This window comes from Fukomys damarensis, unplaced genomic scaffold (genome assembly GCF_012274545.1).
Source record: "Fukomys damarensis isolate Sample0158 unplaced genomic scaffold, DMR_v1.0_HiC HiC_scaffold_1, whole genome shotgun sequence".
Lineage (NCBI taxonomy): Eukaryota > Metazoa > Chordata > Mammalia > Rodentia > Bathyergidae > Fukomys > Fukomys damarensis.
Genome location: NW_022900913.1, coordinates 66,386,172 through 66,408,792, shown reverse-complemented (window position 1 = coordinate 66,408,792; position 22,621 = coordinate 66,386,172). Strand labels below are relative to the sequence as shown.

The 22,621-nt window shown below is 36.4% G+C and overlaps 1 protein-coding gene across 5 annotated transcripts in view; it reads right to left on the bottom strand.

The window, feature by feature from the left end:
- Window positions 1-22,621, bottom strand: part of Ccser2 (coiled-coil serine rich protein 2) — a 158,232-nt gene that overhangs the window by 52,883 nt on the left and 82,728 nt on the right. For all 5 annotated transcript variants that reach the window (XM_010622593.3, XM_010622594.3, XM_010622592.2 and 2 more), the window contains one exon: window positions 19,263-19,458. In XM_010622593.3, the coding sequence (XP_010620895.1) occupies window positions 19,263-19,458 (196 nt within the window). The remainder of the gene's footprint in view (window positions 1-19,262; window positions 19,459-22,621) is intronic.

Below are 22,621 nucleotides of genomic sequence, written 5' to 3'. Positions count from 1 at the left end.
ACATCTTCTTTATCTCCTCTCCAGTTGATGGGCAATTGGGCTGTTACCAAGCCTTAGCTATAAACTATAAACATCGGTGTGCATATATCACTGTGATTCTTTTAATTCTTTTGGGAAGATACCCAGCAGAGGGATGGCTGGGTCAAAAGAGACCGCCAATCCTAGCTTTTTGAAGTATTTCCATATTGATTTCCATAGTGGTTACACCAGTCTGCACTCCCACCAATAATAAAGAAGGGTTCCTTTCTCCCCACAACCCAGCCAACATTTGTTATTGGTTAATTTCTTGATAAGTCATCTGTTCTGAGGTGAGATGGAATCTCAGTGTTGTTTCCTCTGCATCTCTTGAATGACCAGTGATGCTGAACATTTTTTTCATGTTTATTTGCTGCTTTTACTTCTTTGTCTGAGAAATGTCTGTTCATTTCAGATGCCCATTTTTGAATTGGGTCTTTATATTTGGGTGGTCTGATTTTTTTAGTTCTTTATATATTCTAGATAGTAGACCTTTGTCTGAGTGAGGAACAACTGGTAAAAAAATTTTCCCCATTGTAATGTCTCTTAGCTCTGTTGGTAGTTTCTCTTGCAGTGCAGAAGCTCTTTAGTAAGATGAGATGCCACTTGTTGATTCTTTGTGATAGTTCCTGTGCTACTCAGGATTTGTTCATAAAGTGTTTTCCTATGCCAAGTGTCTTCGAGCGTTCTACCTATCTTCCAGCAAGTTTAGTGTTTCTCTTTTAATATTTAGATTTTCAATCCACTTGGATTTTAGTTTAGTGCATGGTGAAAGATAAGGATCTAGTTTTAATCTTTGACAGGTTGAAATCCAGTTTTTCCAACACCATTTATTAAAGAGGCCATCTTTCCTTCATTATGGGTGCTTGGCTCCTTTGTCAAAGATGAGGTAGCTTAATTTGTTTCTGCATCTTCTAATCTATTCCACTGATCCCCGGATCTGTTTCTTTGCCAGTACCATGGTGTTTTTATCACAGTGGCTCTGTTCCATAGTTTCAAGTTGGGGATTGTGATCCCCCGCCCCTGCCATGTCTCTGTTGCCTAGAATTGCTTTTGCTATTCTAGGCCTCTTCTGGTTCTAAATGAATTTTTGGATTGTTTTGTCAAGTTCTGTGGAATATACTGTAGGGATTTCAATTGGGATTGCATTGAGTCTGTATAGCAGTTTTGGAAGTATGGCCATTTTCATTGTTGATTCTTCCTACCCAGGAGCAGGGGTGTCTTTCCATTTTCTGATATCCTCTTTCTTTGATCTCTTTTTTCAGAGTGCTGTGGTTTCCAGAGTTGGTATCTTTGATTTATTTTGTTCGGTTGATTCCTAGGTATTTCATTTTTTTGGATGCTATGGTGGAGGCAGTTGTTTTTTTTAGTTCCTTTTTCAGGGAGTCTGTTATTTGTGTACAAGAAGGCTACTGATTTGTGTGTGTTGACCTTGTATCCAGCTACTCTACTGAATCTGTCAATTAAGTCAAGAAGACTTGGGTCTTCTATGTAGAGTATCATATCGTCAGCAAAAAATGACAGTTTAACTTCTTCCTTTCCTATCTTTATTCCTTTTTTTTCTCTTGTTTAATTGCTGTGGCTAATGTTTCCAGAACTATATTGAACAGCAGTGGTGAGAGTAGACCACATTTTATTTTTTTTAAAAATACTCAACTTTTCAAGCCATTTGAATTTACTCTAGTATAAGAAACTAAAAACTGGTTCCATAAGATTACATTTATTAAAGTCTTTCTGTATCCATTTGTTTTTAATTCTTGTTTAGTAGTTCAGCATGCATTTTTGGGCTTCCTGCTCCTACTCACTGGTTTAGATGTCTATTTCTGTCAGTAGTACATCTTACTAGAAAATATGATTTCACCCCTTCTTTTGTCTTGCTCAACATGCACAAAACTCACCTTTGGTGCTTCCACTTTAGAGTCATTTTGATGAATTCTAAAAGTAAAGCTGCTGTGATTCTGGTTGAAACTTTTATTTTATTTTTTTATTTATTTTTTTGAGACAGGGTCTCACTATGTAGTTGAGACTGACGTGGAACTCACAATGAAGCCCAGGCTGGTCTCAAACTCACAATGATCCTCCTGCCTCAGCCTCCCGAGTGCTGGTATTACAGGTGTGCACCACCATGTCTGGCTGGTTGAAACTTTTAAATCTATAAATAGTTCTAGTACTGGAAAGAATCACAGATGTACAGCATACACCTCAGACTGTTATGTTACACAGTCTTTGTACAGAACATAATTTGTTACCCTTGAAACACATTACTCTTGTAGTCAATATTTGTACGTTGCCTAGACTATAACTAGCTATCTTGATTAGTACATTTAATATCAACAGATTAAATAATTTTTGTAATAGCCTTCCTTTAGAAAAATCAACATTTTTTAGCTTTTTAGGTTTCTTTCTAAAGTATCACAAATATCACTCAGTAGATTTACTGACAATTTCATGTTTTATTGATGTCATGATACGTTCATTACTTATACTTTAAATCCGGCTTTAAAACTTAATTAGCTTTGACATCTTGCGTATACTTTTCTTTATATAGTAGCACAGGATATTTGACGTGGGGTAATAAACAATAAGAAATATGTTTTATATCACAACCAAGTACACATACACATAAATGTAAATATGCAAACATGTATACATATATCAATATATATATTAATCATAAGTTTTGTGAAACACTTTATCCTTATTGTATGTGATGTTCTTTAACAGTTTTTTATTGTTTCACTTCATTACTAAATATTACAGTCATGATGAACAAAACATTTCAGGATTCAAAAACCATTTTTTTTAAATTCACTAAGTTTACTGGTACAGTTTAGGTATACAATATGATGACATTCAGCATTGGAAATTTGTATCTTTACATGATATATCTTGGTTCTTATTTTTTAGCTTTTTTTATTGATTAACTCAGGATACACATTATTTATTGGGTAATTATACTAATACTGTTCATTCAGTTATTTTTGTGGCTAATGTAGCTATTACATATAGATCACACAATTTTAAAACTATAATAAATATGGTCAGTTAGTAGCAGACTCCCAACTTTCTCTTGTTGTTTTTGAGAAAAGGTTCATGATTTACTATAATCCATTAAGAAATGTCTTCACCAGGGGTTTCATCTGGTGGCAAAGCATCCAGTATGCTTTGAATATGCACTGATAAAGGCTGATGCTTCATCTATGCTTAAGTCACTTGACAGCTGACTAGTTCAGTGATGTTATCAGTATTTATCATGTGCAATTTCAGCACTTGAAAGTATTGTCTTTGAAAATCCCAAATTCCTTTTTTGTGATATTATTCAGAATCAGGCTTCTAACTGGATGTGAAAATCCTGCTAACTGTCCAGAATTCATACGTTCTGCTAATTGTTGTAAAATGATCCGAGAATTGCATGAGTCCAGCAAATTCTTAATTTGATGGCTTCTCTTTTCTGAGTGGGACATGAGCATTAGACAAGCTAATGTAAAATTTGGAAGCTCTAACTGGGCATACTGCCTGGCAACTCCCATCAGGTTGAGATCATCTGAAACTGGATAGTTCAAGACAGATAATTCTCTTATTGCTATGAGACTCTTACAGCAACCTTCTTTTTGTCCCATATGCCTCAGGGTGGGGCATCATTACTCCCAGCATTGCACCCTAGATCCAGGCACTTCTAAAAAGCCCCACCTAGGACTACATGAGGATTTGTGGAGACAGCTAGATGTAACGCATAACACTACCCAAAGCAATCTACAGATTTTCACAGTCTTTATCAAAATATCAATGACAGGTCCAGGGCTTTAGCTCAGTGGTTCTGCAGCCTGCCTCACAAGCCTAAGAACCCAAGTTAGATCCCCAGTACAAAAAAAGACAAAAAAAAGACATTCTTCAGAAAATTAGAAAAAAAAATTTGTATGGAATCACACACACACACACACACAGACACAAAACCTGAATAGCCAAAGCAGTGTTGATTAAAAAAAAAAAGCAAGAGGCATTGTACTACATAGCATTAAAATACACAACAAAGCTACAGTCACCAAAACAGCATGGTATTGGCATAAAAATAGACACAGACCAATGATATAGAATAGACCCTAGAACTTAACACATAACTGACTTTAAACAGAAGTGTTAAGATGCATAATAAATAGTCTTAATGATAGGAAAACTGGATATCCACATACAGGAGAATGAAACTAGTCTTCTCTTACTAGTTATAAAAATCAACTCTAAATTAATTGAAGACTTAAATGTAAGACCTTAAACTATGAAAACTATCAAAAAAAAAAAAACACACAGGGAACATGCTTCTGGACATTGGAATGGGCAAAAAAATTTTAGAGAAGATTCCAAAAGCAAAAATAGACAAATGAGATTACAACAAGCTAAAATGTTTCTGTACAGCAAACAACAACAACAAAATGAACAACCTACAAAATAAGAGAAAATATTTGCAAATTATAAATATGACAAGAGGTTAATATCCAGAATATATAAGGGACTAAAAACTAAACAGTGAAATAACAAATAAACCCACTTAAAAATGAACAATAAACCTATACAGGCATTTCTCAGAAGATATAAATGGCTGACAAGCATATGAAAGAATGCTCAGCATCACTAATCATCAGAGAACCGCAAATCAAACCCACAGCAAGGTAACACCTGACTCAATAAAAATGGCTATAATCAAAAAGACAAAAGATAACATGTGCTGGCAAGGACACAGGGAAAAGGGAATCCTAAACACACTGCTTAACTAGGAAGACCATTATGGCAACAGTATGGAAGTACCACAAAAAATTACAAATAAATACCACATGATCCAGAAACCCCCATTACTGGGTATACAGCCAAAGGAAATGAAATAAATATGTCAAAGAGACATTGGCACCCCTGTATTTATTATAGCACCACTCACAATGCCCAAGAAATTTTTAAAAAAAGTCCTCAACATAAATAAAATGCAGAACATACACAGAATGGAATACACTCAGCACAAAAATGAAACTGTAACAGGCATGGTACTGCACTCCTGGAAAAGAGTGGGATGAGGTAAGGCTGACCACTGGGCACTAAGGTATAGTCATAGGAATAAAAAGCTCTGGACCACTTTTGCACACAGTAGGGTGACTACAGGTTATGATAAGGTACTACATATTTCAAAAAGCTAGAAGGATTTTGAATGCGTTCATAAAGAAATAAAAAAAGTTTGAGGAGATAAGATATATGCTTACCCTGATTTAAAGATATATAATGTATATGCATATCAAAACATCACCTAGTACTCCATAAATATGTGTAATTTTTATGCTTTTATGTATCAGTTAAAATGAATTTAAAGAGAAAAACAAAAATAAATAATAAAAACAAGCTTCAGTCAAATAACTATGAAAGCAGAAACATCACTGTCTGATCAAAGGCATTCAGAAAATACAGATCAAAGGTATTCAGGAAAGTCTATGGCAGACAGATTTTAAGACAGTTCTGTGGTCTGGGCCAGAGATTTAGCTCAGTGGTTCCACCACCTGCTTTGCAAGTGCAAGGTCCCAAGTTTGATCCCTGGTACAAAAAAAAAAAAGACATTTCTGTGGTCTTCACTTCTAGAATTACCTTTATGTAATTCTCTAGCCTTGAGTGTGGGCTGGTTTTCACCAGTGTAATACAGCAGCATTTTCATGACTACATTACAACAGTTTACAACTGCTACCTTGCTAGCCCAAGCTCTCCCTAGCTTGATCTGATAAAGCAGCTTCCACATCATGATCTGCAGCATGGAGAGGTCCACACAGTGGGCAAGGAACTGAATGTGACCTTCAACTGACAACCAGAAAACCATGAGGGCCTCAGCTCAACAACCTCAAGTACCTGAAAGGCCCACAACCATGTGAGCTCAGAAGCAAATTCTTCTCCAACAGACCCTGCACAGGAGTCCTCAGCCCTAGCCAATGACATCACTGTGGGCTCTGTGAGATACTGAAGAAAGGAGTCCAGTTAAGTGGTGCCCAAATTTCTGCTGAGATAATAAATGTGTGTTGTATTAAGCACTCCTATACAATCACTAACTTTCACTTTGCTACTGCTGTGCCTATTATTACTACTGTTAATATAATACTGTAGCCAACATATATTAATTGCTTTATATATATTAAACACTATGCTTAGCATGTTATCTGAATTAACTCATGCAATCTTCAGAATAGCTCTGAGACAGGGGCTTATTGTAAACTCTATTCTCTATCAGGAATAAATGGAGGCACAATTTAAGTATTTATCCAATATCATATAACAAACAAGTGGGAAAACTACTCTGAACATAAATCTGTGCACTGCACTGTCTATTCTGGTTTCTTAAAATTGCTTACTTCAACTAATTTTCATCATTAATGTCCAGAGGGTCAGCATCAACTCAATTATCCCACAACTGAAAACAACTCAATATTTTATTAATATGTAAATAGGTTAAAGTAAAATTGTGACACATAAATGTAACATGGAATGGTACTACCTACCTATGAATAAAAAAGAAGGAATTGTTGATACAAAACACAGATGAACGCCCAAGCCAGTAAGATAAGTAAAAAAATCCAAAAAGAGCACATATTAGATAGAACATGTAATTGTAGGAAAGATAAAACTTTATAACAGAGAGCAGAGTAGTGGAAACCTGAGCCAGAACTGACTGCAAAAGGAACTGGAAGAATGCAAGTACAGATATGTTCTGTCCTGACACTGGTGGTAATTATACAACAGCACGGAACAAAACTCAAACGGTATGTATTCTGTCCTTAAAATATGTATGCTTCATCTAAATGTAAATGTTTTCCCAATAGTTGATAAGAAAAAAGTTAATTCTTCTCTTCACCTTATTGATTTATTTTTCTCATTGCTGAGACAAAATAGCCAACACCTAAAGATAAAAAGGAGGGGTTTTTCCAGCTCACTGTTTGTACAGGTTTGAGTCCATAGTCAGCTGGCTCCAAGACAGGGCCGCATGGCAGAGGCGCATGACAGGGGAAACAGTCCATGGCAGTACAGACAGACGGAAGCAAAATCAGCAGTCAGCCTGCCTTTCCCTTTTATCCCACCCAAGCTATTAGCCTTTTGGGTGGTGCCACCCTGAACTATGCTAATTCCAATCAGTGGACTAAGTTAGTACCATACACCCATAATCCAAGTATCACTCCCCCTAGATCTGAACATCTCCAAAAGGCCCCATCTACAAGCCTATGAGGCTTTGGAGGTACATCTGGATACAAGCTGTAACACCTACCCATTCTGAACAAGCCATGCGGTGACATACAGCTACACAAGTCTCCACTCAAACAAGAATTGCTCAACAGGGAGTTTCAGAGTTTAAGCAAATAGGCGAACAACTTATCATTTCAAGTGTGAAAATGAGTGCTGGGGGACAGACAGATATCAGAGTCAAGTGTAAGTGGAAAGAATGTGTATGCATAAGAGTAGCTGGAAATGGGCTGTCCAAGTCCATGTAAGGTGAACTGGTAGTCACACGTGAGGCCTAGTGAGGGCTGCCAGAGATCAAGCAGGAGGAGGAAGAAAAGCCAAGTCTCAGTTAGAGCCGAAGAGCGTAAGGAGGCTGCATCCATATGGAGAAGGGGACCAGTGTAGGTGTCAGAGTCCAAGGAGCTGACACGGACGCACAGACTGAGTACTATGAGGTAGGTGTATGCAGGGCAAGCAGCCATGCATGGGATTTAGAATCTTAATGGGAGAGGAGGGGGACCATCAGATATGCACTGTCCAGCACAAGCTATAGCTGCATCCATGGAGAAGGGGACCAGTGTAGGTGTCAGAGTCCAAGGAGCTGACACGGACGCACAGACTGAGTACTATGAGGTAGGTGTATGCAGGGCAAGCAGCCATGCATGGGATTTAGAATCTTAATGGGAGAGGAGGGGGACCATCAGATATGCACTGTCCAGCACAAGCTATCAAAGTCCTTGTGGGCTGAGAAGGGTAAGTTATAAAGGAAAGGGGGAAACTGGTGGCAGGAAATGGGTGACAACAGGAGGACTGATCAAAGAGCAAACACATTCATCACCACAGAAATCCATTTTCTCACTCTTAAGAGAACTGTAAATATGGCAAAGCAGGAATGCAGTACTTGAAGAACTGAAGCCATAAGTATGAACTCAGTTTCCAGTACAGACAGACAAAGAAATATAGTCAAAGTATGCCTATATATAATACTGACAAATCTGTGCACATATGCATGTATACATTTAAATGTAACAACACACACCTTGAGAGGGAGTGAGAACATCTAACAGCAGCAAGCACACCTAGTCCCCAGATCTTGGCTTCTAAATATTGTACCATTATCTACAGAAAGGAGCTCCAGGCTTCCTGAGAAAACATGTTTCCAGATTGGGAAAGGGAAAATAATAAATAAGCCTGGACATCCTACACTGCCAAAGACCAAAGAAGTGCTCAAAGAATAATCAGCATATGTCATAAGAAAATAAGAATCCAGTCTGAAAGAGTACTCAACAGCCAAATCTTGGAGAGTATGAGCATAAAAATGAATCATATTAATATATTATAATAATATAATATATTATATTATTTGAATAAAATAAATCATTAGCCCACACTATTAATCACTATATAAATTATTAACTTACATAGTTTCAAAATTCCTCCCTGTAAATACTAAAGGGACAAAAAGTAAATTAAGAGTCAAGACAGATAACAGACAATATTTTTATCAAGTGATTAAAATTAGTATCACTGCTGGGATAAATTAAAGTCACAGACCACCTGATGGGATACAACAGGAACAACACAGCATTGGTACTATAACATTGCTATCAGAGTTGCATAACCCGAATCCAATCACGTGGCTATACTGAACAAACTCAAAATGGAAGCATTTGGCAGAAATGGCCTATAATATTAAACTGTTGAGGTGATCGAAGTGAAGACTGAGGAACTACTGCAAACCAAAGAAAATAAGAGACATGACAACTAAATGCACATGTGACCCTGAAAGAGCTCTTTCTGCTATAACAATATTACGGAGACATAGAGCAAAATCTGAACAATCTCTGAGGATTATACAGTAGTAATGTATCAATACTAGCTGCCTGCTTTTGGTGCCTGTATTGTAGCTACAGTAGGTATTATCCATGTTTGTAGGAAATACACAAGTTTTGGGGGCTGACACAAACAACTTACTATCATGACCTTCAAGAGAAAGAGCTACTGAAACTTGTAAAAAGCACCTGAAATATTTTTTTAAGATGCTTCAAAAATGTAATATTAAAAAAAAAAAAAGGCTGGGAATGTAGCTCAGTGCAGAGTGCTCACCAGCATGTGCAAAGTGCTAGGTTCAATCGTCAGCACAATAAACAAAACACAATTTTTCTTCACCTCATAAGGGGTATCCATAAAAATGATATAGGAGAAATCATACTTAACAAACACTGAAAGCATTTCTGTTACACTCAGGAGCAAGAAAGGAAGAATGTTAATACTTTACTCAAGTTCCTAGCCAAATGATAAAACAAGAAACAATACTAACACTGGAGAGGAAAAACAGTGTCATTACTGCAGATGATTTGCTTATAGATATTTTTTAAAATCCCTCAAAATCCTACAGATAAATTTTTTCAAATAATCATATTAAGGTTGCTGGGCACAAAGAAATGCTTACAGGCTGAGGCAGGAGGACTACAGCAAGTTCAAGGCCAGACTGGGCTACACAGTGATTTTAAAGACAACCTGAACTACAGAGCAAAACTGTCTCAAAAACAACACACATGTTAAATTCATTTCTGAAAACAAAGGTCCATTAGAAAATGGTAGCATTTAGGGCAACAACAAAAACTTCAGGTACCAGAAACAACTCTAACAGACCTGTGTACGTCTTCTACATAAAAAAGTATAAAACATTATTGAAAAAATTAATTCAATAATGGACAAAATATACCATGTTCTTGGATACAAAGTCTAAAATTACTAAGTGTTAATTCTCCCTGAAATTAATCTATTGGTTCAATGCTACTCCCATCAAAATCTCATATTTTTCGTAAGACTCAATAAGATGGTTCCAACATTTTGGAGAAAAATAAAGCTCTAAGAATAGTTAAGATATTTTTGAAGAAAAGTACGATAGGGAACCAAGATGATATAATACTAAGTATGATGGTTAATTTTGACTGTCAATTTAATTAGATTGAGAAATATTTCTGAGTGTGTTAATGAAGGCTTTCCAGATAACCTGCAGCATGTGGGTCAGCAAACTAGTAGGGAAGACCCACCCTGAATGTGTGTATCACTATTCAAGAGGGTGGGATAGATGGAACAAAAGCAGAAAAAATAAGCCTACTCACACCCCTTGCCCTGCTTCCTGGCTGCCACGAGGTGAGCAGCTTTCCTTCACTACATCTTTCCACCCCAATGTTTCTGTCTCACCACAGACCTAAAAGCAACATGGCCAAGTAATCACAGACTGAAATACTGAAACTGGGAGCCAAAATAAATTTTTCCCCAGATATTTGTCAACAACAAAAAGGTGACTAACACACTAAGCAATGCCAGATAGTATTTTTTGGAACTGCACAGTGACACATATAAAAGACATTTGGTTTTCTTAATAAAACAGCAGGTACTGCATGTCAGAGAATAGAGAAACTCTTTAATATTTTTAAATTTTTAATCCGGAGCCCACAAATCATCCAATGAAAACAAAGTGAATCACTAATTCATGCCTACATATAACAAATCAATTCCAAGGTATTTGAGAGTTAATTGTAAAGGTCAAAAACTCCTAATTTTTAAGAAAAGAACAGGAATAGGATATTTTGATGACCTATACAAGTACTTTATGTGCATGTGCGGCAGGGGGGAGTGTTTCCTGGGGTTGAACCCAGTGCATTCTCACAGAGCTACATCCCTAGCTCTTCTAAAAAAAAAAAACAAAAAAAATTTTTGTATTGCGGATAGAACTCAGGACCTTGCACTTGCAAAGCAGGCAATGGCACCACTGAGCTAGATCCCTGTCCCTTTAAAAATTTTTTTATTAGGGCCAGGGATCTAGCTCAGTGGTTCTGCCGCCTGCCTCGCAAGTACAAAGACCTAAGTTCGATCCCCGATACCAAAAAAAAAATTTTATTTATAGAAAAAGTCTCACTGAGTCACTAAACTGCCCAGGGTAAGTTGAAGTTTATGATCCTCTTGCTCCAGCCTCTCAAGACTTCTGGGAATACAGGCCTATGAATGAATTATTTCTTACAAACCACAACGAAAAACTGATAAATTCAACTATATTAGAATTAAGGACTTTTGTTCATCAAAGGATTCAGAGTGAAAAGCAGTACACAGAAAGAAAAAAACATTTGCTATACATATAATCAACAAAGCACTTACATCTAGAATATATAAAAAAAGACTCAGAAACAACAAAGAAGCAAAAATTCCAAGAGATTCAGTCTTATGACCATGAAATGAAAATTAAAAACACAATTAAATACCAGTATTTTCTACCTACATGATGAAACTTAAGAAGCTGGATAATATGAAGTTTGTAAAGGCATGGAACAACTAACGACTCAAAGGAAATGAAAAATATAAACAACTCTGAAAGTCAGTCTGGTATTTATAGAATATAGAATGTTTCCATGTCTTATAAGAAACTCCACTCCTAGTTAGCTGCTCCAGAGAAACTTTTATGTATATGTACCAGGAAAATGTTCGCAGCAACAGTATTTGTCAGAGGAGGAAAAACAGAAAAGCCGGGGGAAAAACAAAATAAGCATCAAGAGTAAAATGGACAAAGATAGTATGGTTTATTCACAGAATGGAACACCAACATGGAAATGACAAGTAAAAAAATAAAGCAAGCATAAACATGTATGACACTTAAAATGTTGAAAGAAGTGACAAAGAACTTACAGTATAATTTTACTTATTATACGTTTCAAAAAGAAGTAAAACTAAGTATCTGTATGGATACAAAGTTTAGAAGGAAAACTCTAGATTGTAAAAAGGGAAGGAATGCAATCAGGAACACAGGCACAGGAAGCTTATTAATACCTCATTTCTTACCTAGGCTGGTAAGTACAAGCTATTCATATAATGTATACCCTTCTTAATGTATATTTCACATCCTCCTCCTTCGTGGGATGATGGGAAAAATGTGAACACAGAGGACCGTGAGTGCTGTCTTTTCAGTGGTTCTCAGCCACCCAGTAGCAATCACTCAATGCTCTTCCTCGGTATACCCAGCCAGGATGCTACTACTTTCAATGTCCTGTCCACTACCACTACATAAACCTGTACATACATGTATGTGCACACAAATGCACCCATACATACACAGAGGGAGGAGAACTGCACGAGGGTAAACATGGGTTTCATTCTCAACAGTGGAGAGGGAATAATGAAAGAAAAAGTTACATATCACACTTCACATTTCAAAAACACTATTATATATTATTTTTAGCCCCAAAACAAGCATCCTGAAGAAGACAGGGCATGAATCACAAAGTATTAAGTATGTTATCATCTGTATAAAATGTCAGAAAGACGTATCATTATGTTTTTCCATTACTACATCTTGGATTCCTCATTTCCTACTTTAAGGTCAAAACAGGTGCTGAATGTGGTAGTATGATAAAAGCCAACATGAAAGCTAACACAAAGAAATGAGAGAGAAAAGTGGGTGGGAAAGCTCTTTCATATTCTCTACTAATGCTGAGTGTCAACATACCTTATAACTGACCCAGTACTTCTACATATACATGCATACCCAACAAAATGCATAAATATATGGACAAAAAGACATATGTTACAATATTGTAGCAGCACTATTCATAGAAACTAAAGAATAGAGACCTATCCAAATGCCTATCAATGGTAGAAGAAATTAAATATGGAATATTTATATAATGGAATACTCTACAAAGAGATTGAATGCAAAAAATGTTGAGCAAAAAACCTGATATAAAATAACTATATAGTATCTGATTTCATTCATTTCAAAGTTAAAAAATGGGCAAATTTATGTTTTGGGGGTTTTTTTGCTTTTTTTTTTTTTTGGTTTTTTGAGACTGTAGTTGAGACTGACCTGGAACTCACTATGTAGCCCAGGCTGGTCTCGAACTCACAGTGATACTACTGCCTCAGCCTCCCGAGTGCTGGGATTACGGGAATGTGCCACCATGCCCAGCAAATTCGTCTCTTGTTTTCAGAAACCAAGTGGTCACCACTAGAAAAACAGGGAATAACCAGAATGGGTTTCTGTTCTTTAAATATTCTCCTTCTTGCTGGGTGCTGACCACACAGACACATATTTTTAGTTTATAAAAATTCACTAAAATAAACACCATGTACATTATGCTTCAGTTTTTTAAACAGGAGATAGGGTATTAGAACAATGAGAGGAGACATCATTAAAATTATTTTTTAATTATTTCTCCATCATTAAAAATTCTATTAAAATGCTATAAATTCATTAGTATAATCAGAGGTTAAATAAGACTGTTTATTATTTTTTAAATTTAGTATTAGGAACTTTACTCAAGTGAAGTCACATAGAGAGCTCTTTCATAAAACAAAGCTTCCACGGTGAGAGTTTGGCTGAGAAGACATGTAGTGATGTAAGGAGCACGCTGGGGGTAACCTTCACATCCCCTCTTATCCCTCAGTGTCTCTCCTAAAACACCACAGTGTGCTGTACAACTAGGATTCAATGAGACTGAGGTAAAAAAAAATCCTAGTTGTATCACTAATTACCTTCTGAACCTTATCCTTATGATATCACTTATTCTTCAAGGAGTAGAGACAACATATGTTAGAAAATCAGAAGTAGTTTGTAATTCATGACTATTATATAAAATTTTTACATACATAATTCTATATTGTAGATGCATAAAAAGATGATTAAAATTCAATTATTTTCAAAGCAATTAAATGTAACTATTTAGACTAAAATTTGGAAATCTGCATCAGCCTCCTAATTTTCTTTCTTTTTTTTTTTTTTTTTTTTGTATGGGGATCAAACTCAGGAACTTGCACTTGTGAGGTAGGCAGCGGCATCACTGAGCTAAATCCCCAGCCCCAGCCTCCTAGATATTTTAACAAGTCACCTCTCTGCTGTTCATTTTGCACTGTAAATTAGTACTTTTACAGTACTAATTCTGCACATAGCTTACCTTACTTTCTGCTACCAAAAGAGTAATGCCCTAGCTGCTTTTGTGGCCCTCAGGCTCCTTTCCAATGTGCCCTAAGCCATCTATCACTCCTGTCCCTTCTGTAACACCCTGCATTTTAACCATATCCAATTATTAATTTTTGAATAAGACATGGAATTAACCTTTTATTTGTTCAGAAATGATAAATGTGTATTGTGAAAATTTGGAATTTGAAAAATGTAAACTAAAACAAAACACATATTCTTACTATCACTATTAATACTTAAAGTATATTCTTCCAGAGAAGTACACATAGATGCAGGTATAATACCACAATGTACATGCTGCTTTATAACCTGCTTTCTTCAGTTAACAATATTTATTGCTCCATTTTAGTAATATTTGATCTCATTTATAGGCCATCTTCAAATTTCCCCAAATGACCTAAAATGTCCTTCCATAGCTGACCTATCCACACCAAATATCAAATTCAGAATTTCAGACTGTATCTTACTGCCATTTACATTTCTTTTAATGTAGAACTGTCACTTTTCCCATCTTTCTTTTTCAGGGAGGACCAGGGATTGAACCCAGGGAGCACAGAGCTACATCCCTGATCCTTTTTATGTAGAGATAGTCTCCCTAAATTGCCCAATGTAGTCTGAAATCTGCAACCCTCCTAACAGCCTTTCTAGTACCTGGTGTTATAGCCATCCACCATCATGCCCCAAACCTCATCTTTTATAGAACACTAACAAGCAAGAGATCTCATCACTTTTCCTATACAATGTCCTACATTACAGATTAGTCTTGTTCCTTTCTCTCTTAGTTTTCTTTTCCCTATTTTGCCAAATATAGAAAAAGGTTAACTGTACAATTTTTATGGGAATTAAATGAAAATCTGCATAAGTAATAAAAATATTCCCAGGTGGTATCACAATCCCCAACTTGAAACTATACTACAAAGCCACTGTGATAAAAACAGCATAGCACTGGCAAAGAAAAAGATCCAAGGATCAGTGGAATAGATTAGAAGATGCAGAAACAACTCCACACATACTCAACTACCTCCTTTTTCACAATGGAGCGAACCATCCTCACTGGAGGAAAGATAACCTCTTTAATAAATGATGTTGGAAAAACTGGATTTCAACCTGCCAAAGATTAAAACTAGACCCTTATCTTTCACCATGTACTAAACTAAAATCCAAGTGGATTGAAAATCTAAATATTAAAAGAGAAACACTAAACTTGCTGGAAGATAGGTTAGGTAGAATTCTCAAAGACACTAGCATAGGAAAAGACTATAAACATTTCCTCAGTAACATGGGAACTAGCACAAAGAATCAACAACTGGGATCTCATCTTATTAAAAAGATTCTGCACTGTAAGAGAAACCACCTACAGAGCTAAGAGACAACGTGGGAAAAAATTTTTACCAGCTGTTCCTCAGACAAAGGTCTACTAACTAGAATATATACAGAACACAAAAAAATCAGACCTCCCAAATGTAAAGATCCAATTCAGAAATGGGCATCTGAAATGAAAAGACATTTCTCAGACAAAGAAGTCAAAGCAGTGAATAATCATATGAAAAAATGTTCAACATCACCGGTCATTCAAGAGATGCATATGAAAACAACACTTGAAATTCTACCTCACCCCAGAAAGAATGGCTGCTATTGAGAAATCAACCAACATCAAATGCTGGTGGGGTTGTGAGGAGAAAGGAACCCTTCTCCACTGTTGGTAGAAGTGAAGACTGGTACAGCCACTGTGGAAATCAATATAGAGATACTTCAAAAAAACTAAGATTAGCCGGGGACTTAGCAAAGTGGTTCTGCCACCTGCCTCGCAAGTGCAACGTCCAGAGTTTGATCCCCAGTACCAAGGAAAAAAAATTTAAAAACTAGGATTAGAGGTCTCATTTGACCCAGCTATTCCTCTGCTGGGTACCTTCGCAAAAGAACTAAAAGAATCATACCCCAGTGATATATGCATGCCCATGTTTATAGCAGCACAGTTTTTAATAGTTAAAACTTGGGAGTAGCCCAATTGTCCATTAACTGGAGACTGGATAAAGAAATTTTTTTATAAAATGGAGTACTACTCATATTTTAAACCATAAAGAATGAGAAATTAGAAGCCAGGCATGGTGGTGCACACCTGTAATTCCAACACTTGGGAGGCTGAGGCAGGAGGATCACTGTGAGTTCCAGAACAGCCTGGGCTGCATAGTGAGTTCCAGGTCAGTCTCAACTACATAGTGAGACACTGTCTTAAAAAAAAAAAAGGAATGAGAAACTAGAATCATTTGCAGCTAAATGGATGCACATTGAGGCCTTACTCTTAAGTGAAATAAATAGGACACACATGTAAACATCGAATAGTTTCTCTTGTGTGAAAACCTAAAAGTGCAAATAAGGATCAAAATGTATATTCGTAATGAGAAATAGGAAGAAAAGGTACAAAGGAGAAAGGAAAGTGGGAGCGGTCGGGGAAAGGAAAGAAGGGAAAAGAAAAAATATGAGAAAAGGAAAAAATGGAAACAAAGTCTTTTCAAATAGGGAAGGATGGAGGGGATGAAGTGAGAGCAGGGTATGGGGAAAACATAAGAACCAAGATACATCATGTAAAGGTACAAGATCCCAATGATGAATGTAACTGCACTGTATACATAAAATGTACCAATAAACTTAATGGGAAAAATAAACGTACTTCTAAAAAAATATTTCCAGGCTTTTACCTGTATTCTAAGTAATAATAGTAGACCATCGAGTTACAACCCACCTGACATATGAACAATTTGGGTTACAAGTGGAATTTTAGTTTTAACTTATGAACAAACTCTAGAGTTATGACTCAAATTCTGGCTGCTTGTGCTTCCAGATGGTCTTAGATACACATCTAACCCTTAAAGAGTTCTGGAAGGAAAATTACAACATCCTTTCCTATGTGGGGTTACCTCAGAAATTCTGGGCCAATGTCTCTTCCTAGAAGAAAGTATGGCCTAAACCTATACAGGAGAGAGACTTAAGGCAACTGACTAACCTAACATACAACCAGCCCTTAGGAATGAATTTAGTTCATAAGTCAAGGGTCCACTGCAATTAAAGGTCTCTTCTGTGGAGAAATTACAATACTGCAAAGAAAATAGGTGCTGTGGACCCACCACATTTATCCATCACCATAAAATGAAGCTGGCCAGTTGTTTACCCATATACAGAGTACTGTTCAATTTTTACTTCCTCATTCTTAAATATCAAAAAACAAGAGCTGGGCATGGTGGTGGATGCTTGTAATTCCAGCACTTGGGAGGCTGAGGCAGGAGACTCCAAGTTCAAGGCCAGCCTAGACTACACAGTTAGTTCAACTTCATAGTGAGAACCTGTCTCAAAAACAAACAAATAAGAAATCATTATATATTCTAAGGAAGGTTCCAGAAAACAGACAAAAGTAAAAAAAGACAAAAGAAAAAAAGCCCCTCTAGAAAAAGACAATGCTAAAAACCTATGAATAAAACAAAACAGAAAAACAAACTTTCTACTTAATATAGTTTCTGCAAAAAATAATAATTGGATGATAGGAATGGTTCTTGGAAAGTGACTTTATGATTACCAAGACAAATGGTTAAATAAAAATAGAGCTGGAAAATACAGTTGAGAAAAGATATCAGAATAGATAAATCCAAATAAAAAGAAATAAGAAAAAATGAGATTCAATCTGAAGTTCTAATTTATGATTATTCAAAATTCCACAAAGACAACACAGAAAATGGGGAAAGTAAAATTGAGTAAAATTGTTAGAAATAAGAAAATTTCACATGACATGATTCTCTAAATAGCTCACCAAATGTTAAACATTAAGTGGAAAACAAACAATCCTAACAGAAGTCAAATAGTAAGACATCACTCAGAAACTGCAGAATGCCAGAAATAAAAAATGAAAAACTTCCCAGACAGATTAAAGGAGGCAAATACAATGTCAAATGTGTCAGAATAAAGTAGACTTCCCAATGGCTAAACAGGAGCTCAGAAAAACAATGCTTTCAAATCTGTAAAGGAAAATTCACTTTACTCCCAGCCAAACTTTCCCATCCAAGTCAAACCATTAATATCCGTCAAAGGCTAGAGTAAAGAAAAAGTTTTTTTGTTTGTTTTTTCAAAAGGTGTCAAATAGCCACAAAAATGGACAGCAGTGGTCCAGAAAACTCCAGAGCAGTAATAAAACAATTTACACTACAAACTAAAATAGGTACACTCATCATAATTACTAACACAGCAGTCATATTTCACTTCAACAAGCCTTCCGGATCTGGTTTTGAGGGCCACCACGAAGTTTAAGATTTGGTCTAAGCTCATATGAAAGTAAAACAGAACCATGAGAAAAGTGACCCAGAAAGCAAATTGTACAGTAGGGTCAAGTCAGGCTCTTCTTACAAGTTAGATTTGGCCCATATATAAAGCAAAAATACAGACTTAAAACCACAGAAAAAGTGCACACAATTCTAAATCAGTATTTTCTTCTTTGTCCGACCTAGCCTATAAATGGTTAAATAAAGGTGTTCTTGAATCAGAAATCGAGCTCTACCACTAGCTCATCTCACAACTTTACACAAGTCACGTGTCACTGCTATGAGCTAGATTTTTTTCCAAAGAAATGAGAGCTTTGTGGAAGAATAAACTTGAAAGTCTCGAAGTTAAATTGCATGACTATTTGCTGAACGTAAAAACAGCTGTTTCTTATTCCCCATGTTGCTGAAATTACAATAGTAGCAGCTGATTACCAAATGCACACTATGTACTCAGTATTTCACTGCTCAATTTATAACAACAATTTCTAATTCTCAACAACTTACAAGGTACTAATATGAAAATGAGGAATCAGAGGCTAGCTTATCAAATATCATTCATGCTGAGACTGGCTATTGAGACCATCAAACAAAAATTCCATTTTTTTCTGACCAAAGTTTTTATCATGGGCAGTGTTTCCACAAAACTCTAAACTTTATTTTCAAAATAAGGAAGTCAATCCATTTTTCAATTCAAGATACCCAATGTGGAATGCTTGCTGCAAACTCACCTGGTGCAGCAGCCGCTTCAGTTTGAGTAGCTGGGTTTTTACAGCAGTGCAGTCCTGGACCATGTGCCGGAGGGTCATCTCATCCAGCATCACTGTGCTTTCCGGGACATCTACAAACATCTTCTGAGCCTGGAAAAACGGGGTCCCTCCATAGCTTTCAAAATGACCCAAAGGTGCTTCTCTGTAAGGAGAGCCTCTGAAAGGGCAGGGGAAGGTGGAGGGAAAAGAAACACAAGTTCAGAAAGAAACAAAGGTAACGAAATTATTGCTGTGATCATTACAAATCACCCACCATCATCACAACGGCTCTAACCTGTACTTACCTGAGTCACTGAATGAAATTCCACTGGGAGACACAATCAACTCTAGTTGCTGTTAAAATAGTGATCTTTGAACTCCACCACCCCACCTCTTTTGTGTATTTTATCTATTTGTTAAATAAACTCTTTTCCCTCAAAAACCATAATAAAATAAGACACTGTGAGAAGGCCTGAGCTGGAAAACTGACCATCCGCTCCTCAGCTTTTGATTTTGCCTTGCATCTTAAATTGCACATCTCCTAGTTTCATATTATGTGGCCCTCATCGATTCTCAGTTTGGAAAAAAACTCAGGCCCAAACAAAAATTAATAAAAATCCTTTATAAATTCTTCCCCAAAACAGAAACAAAACCAACACTAGACAAATACATCTCAGGAAAACTACAGACCAATACTTTGCTAGGAATATATACACAAATATTCTCAACAAAATACTAGCACGGTGAATAAGGAAACATGTAAAAAGATTTTATACCATAAGCAGTTCAGATTTATCCAAGAAATTAAATGGTGGTTCAACATTTTATAATCAATTTAACTTCCTCTGTTAGGAGATTAGGGCTGAGCCAAACCAGATAAACATGTGGATGAACATGTCAAAGGTCATAAAAGCCCAGAGAACATAATGCTGACCACAGGATCATAATGACTCCAAGGCTTCTGAGCACTGTATATGAAGCAATGAGAAAGTGAAGTTTTCAATTCACCACTTGAATCTGGTACGGGTTTGTAAGACCAATGAGTAAAGGCCTGTTTCCAATTCTTCATTTACATCTAGCAGAAAACCAAGTGAGTCTTTCAGTAGGGCAGTTTAAATCTGGTACCTGGTCAAGTGAGCTTTTCATAGGACAACTGCCCCAATATCTTATTTGCATAAGGGAGAAGCCAATCCAGGAATTTTGGATACAAAAGACCCCTTTCCCTCATCCTTGGGCCCCAGTGATTCATTCACCTGCTCTCACCCTTGTCCACCTTCAATACACACAAACACACACACACACACACACACACACACATCCTTACTACCAATTTTGGGTGTTTTGTCCAATTCTTTGTTCAGGACACCAAGAACCTGAAGACCCACTGGATCCTCCATCTAGTAACACCGCCACATTATGAATCCAGAGAAGAGGATTATCTCAACAGACACAGAAAATGTATTTGACGAAATCTATCACTCTTTCAAGATACAGATATTCAAGAAGCCATGGAGAAAAGGGAATGTCTTTAAATTGCTAAAGAGAATCTACAAAAATAAAACAATCTACTCTCAGATAACATATCTTGTATATAGAGAATCCTAAAGAATTAAAGAGACAAAAAGCTAAATGAATCGTTTACATAACACTGAAGATACTGAAGACTTTATTGAAGCTTATAATGGAGGAAAGTAGACCAAGAGACTAGTTTTTGCAAGCTATGAGTAAGAACCAGTAAGTTCATACAGCCAAATACCTTAAGTCCCAAAGAAAAGAGACTTAATACTTCAACTAGAAGTAAGATGAAGAATGAGGACAAAGACTACCTCTAAACAACTTATTGGCTTGTAACTCAAGTAAATAGAAAATCCTTCATGTAAATATGAGAAAAGGAAAAAAATGGAAATAAAGTATTTATAAATAGGGAGGGGTGGAGGGGGTGAAGGGAAGGCAGGGGAATGGGAAAAAAATAAGAACCAAGATATATCATGTAAAGGTACAAATTCCCAATGATGAATGTCATCATATTGTATACCTAAAATGTACCAAAATAAACTTAATGAAGGAAAAACAAAACAGAAGAGATTACTTCATGTAAAAACATTATTGAGGAAGAAGGAAATTTAGGAAAAAGGTAGATGTCAGTTACAATTAGGAAAATGTAGGCAAAGAGGCCAAGGGTGTGCATTTCTTAAGATGTAAAAGAATTACATTTGGTATAGTGGTAGCTGGTGAGATAGGGAGCTCTGGGGAAATAAGAGGAGTGCAAAGTATTTCAGGTTAAGAGACAGGGCAGTATTATGATGGGACTAAGACAGCAAAGACTAGTAGTTCTCAACCACCAGTCTTCCCAACACCACTGAGTTATGGATAAGGAATAATCCTATAATTAACTATGAGAAGGATGGCAGTTGGGGACCAGAGAGGAAAGAGCACTAGTACTCAAAAAGTTATAGAACAAAAAGACAGATTCTTGCACATGTGTTAAAAAGGCCCTGGTGTTAGTATATTCAAACTCTTTAATAGTTAAGGTTAAGGCAACCTAGGGTAAGGTTTGTCACAGAAGAGGTTTCTTTTCGTACCACTCATCCTCATAACTGGCTCCAAGGAATCCAGAATACCCAGCACCATCACTGGACAGCTTGAGAGGCATCAATAAAAAATCATTTACAATAAACGACTGTGCCTCAGTCCACTCGTTAGAAGGCTCTGTGTTAAGTAATTCAGATTAGCAATGCCAAGAATTTAATGAATTTCTCTCTCAGAATCACCAGTGTGGATGACATGGATAATTTAGCAAATCATAAATTTCTTAAAATAAACTGTTGCAGAAGGGATTTGTAATCATGTTTCCAGAAATGCCTACAGGTTATCTACTACCTAACCTTTTGCAAAATCAGTAATTTATACATTTTCAAAAATAATTAATAATACTTTATTTTCATACTCATTTGACCAAAGAACTTTTCCATACCTGTTGACATTCACAAAACACAGTTTAAAAAAAAATTGCTCAACTTTTCTGACAGATGACTAAGTCTTGGCTTGATCATTTTCAAGGACAGAAAAGACTACCTCCAGCTAATTCACGTCATTTTTAGACAGTCTGATTAACAGTTTCACCATAGACTGCAACTTGCCATCCTTTATCCTACACTGCATATATGGCAGTTTTGCCACCTTTGGTTAGAGATCACATCTACTCATTCCTCCTCCAAATGACTGAGCAATCTAGCTATAGTAAACTTAAGAGCAGCTTTCTGCAAATGCCAGACTCTATCATAAACATACAATTTCCATATGCGATTTTTCCCATGTGGAATCCCAACCTTCTCCTGGGC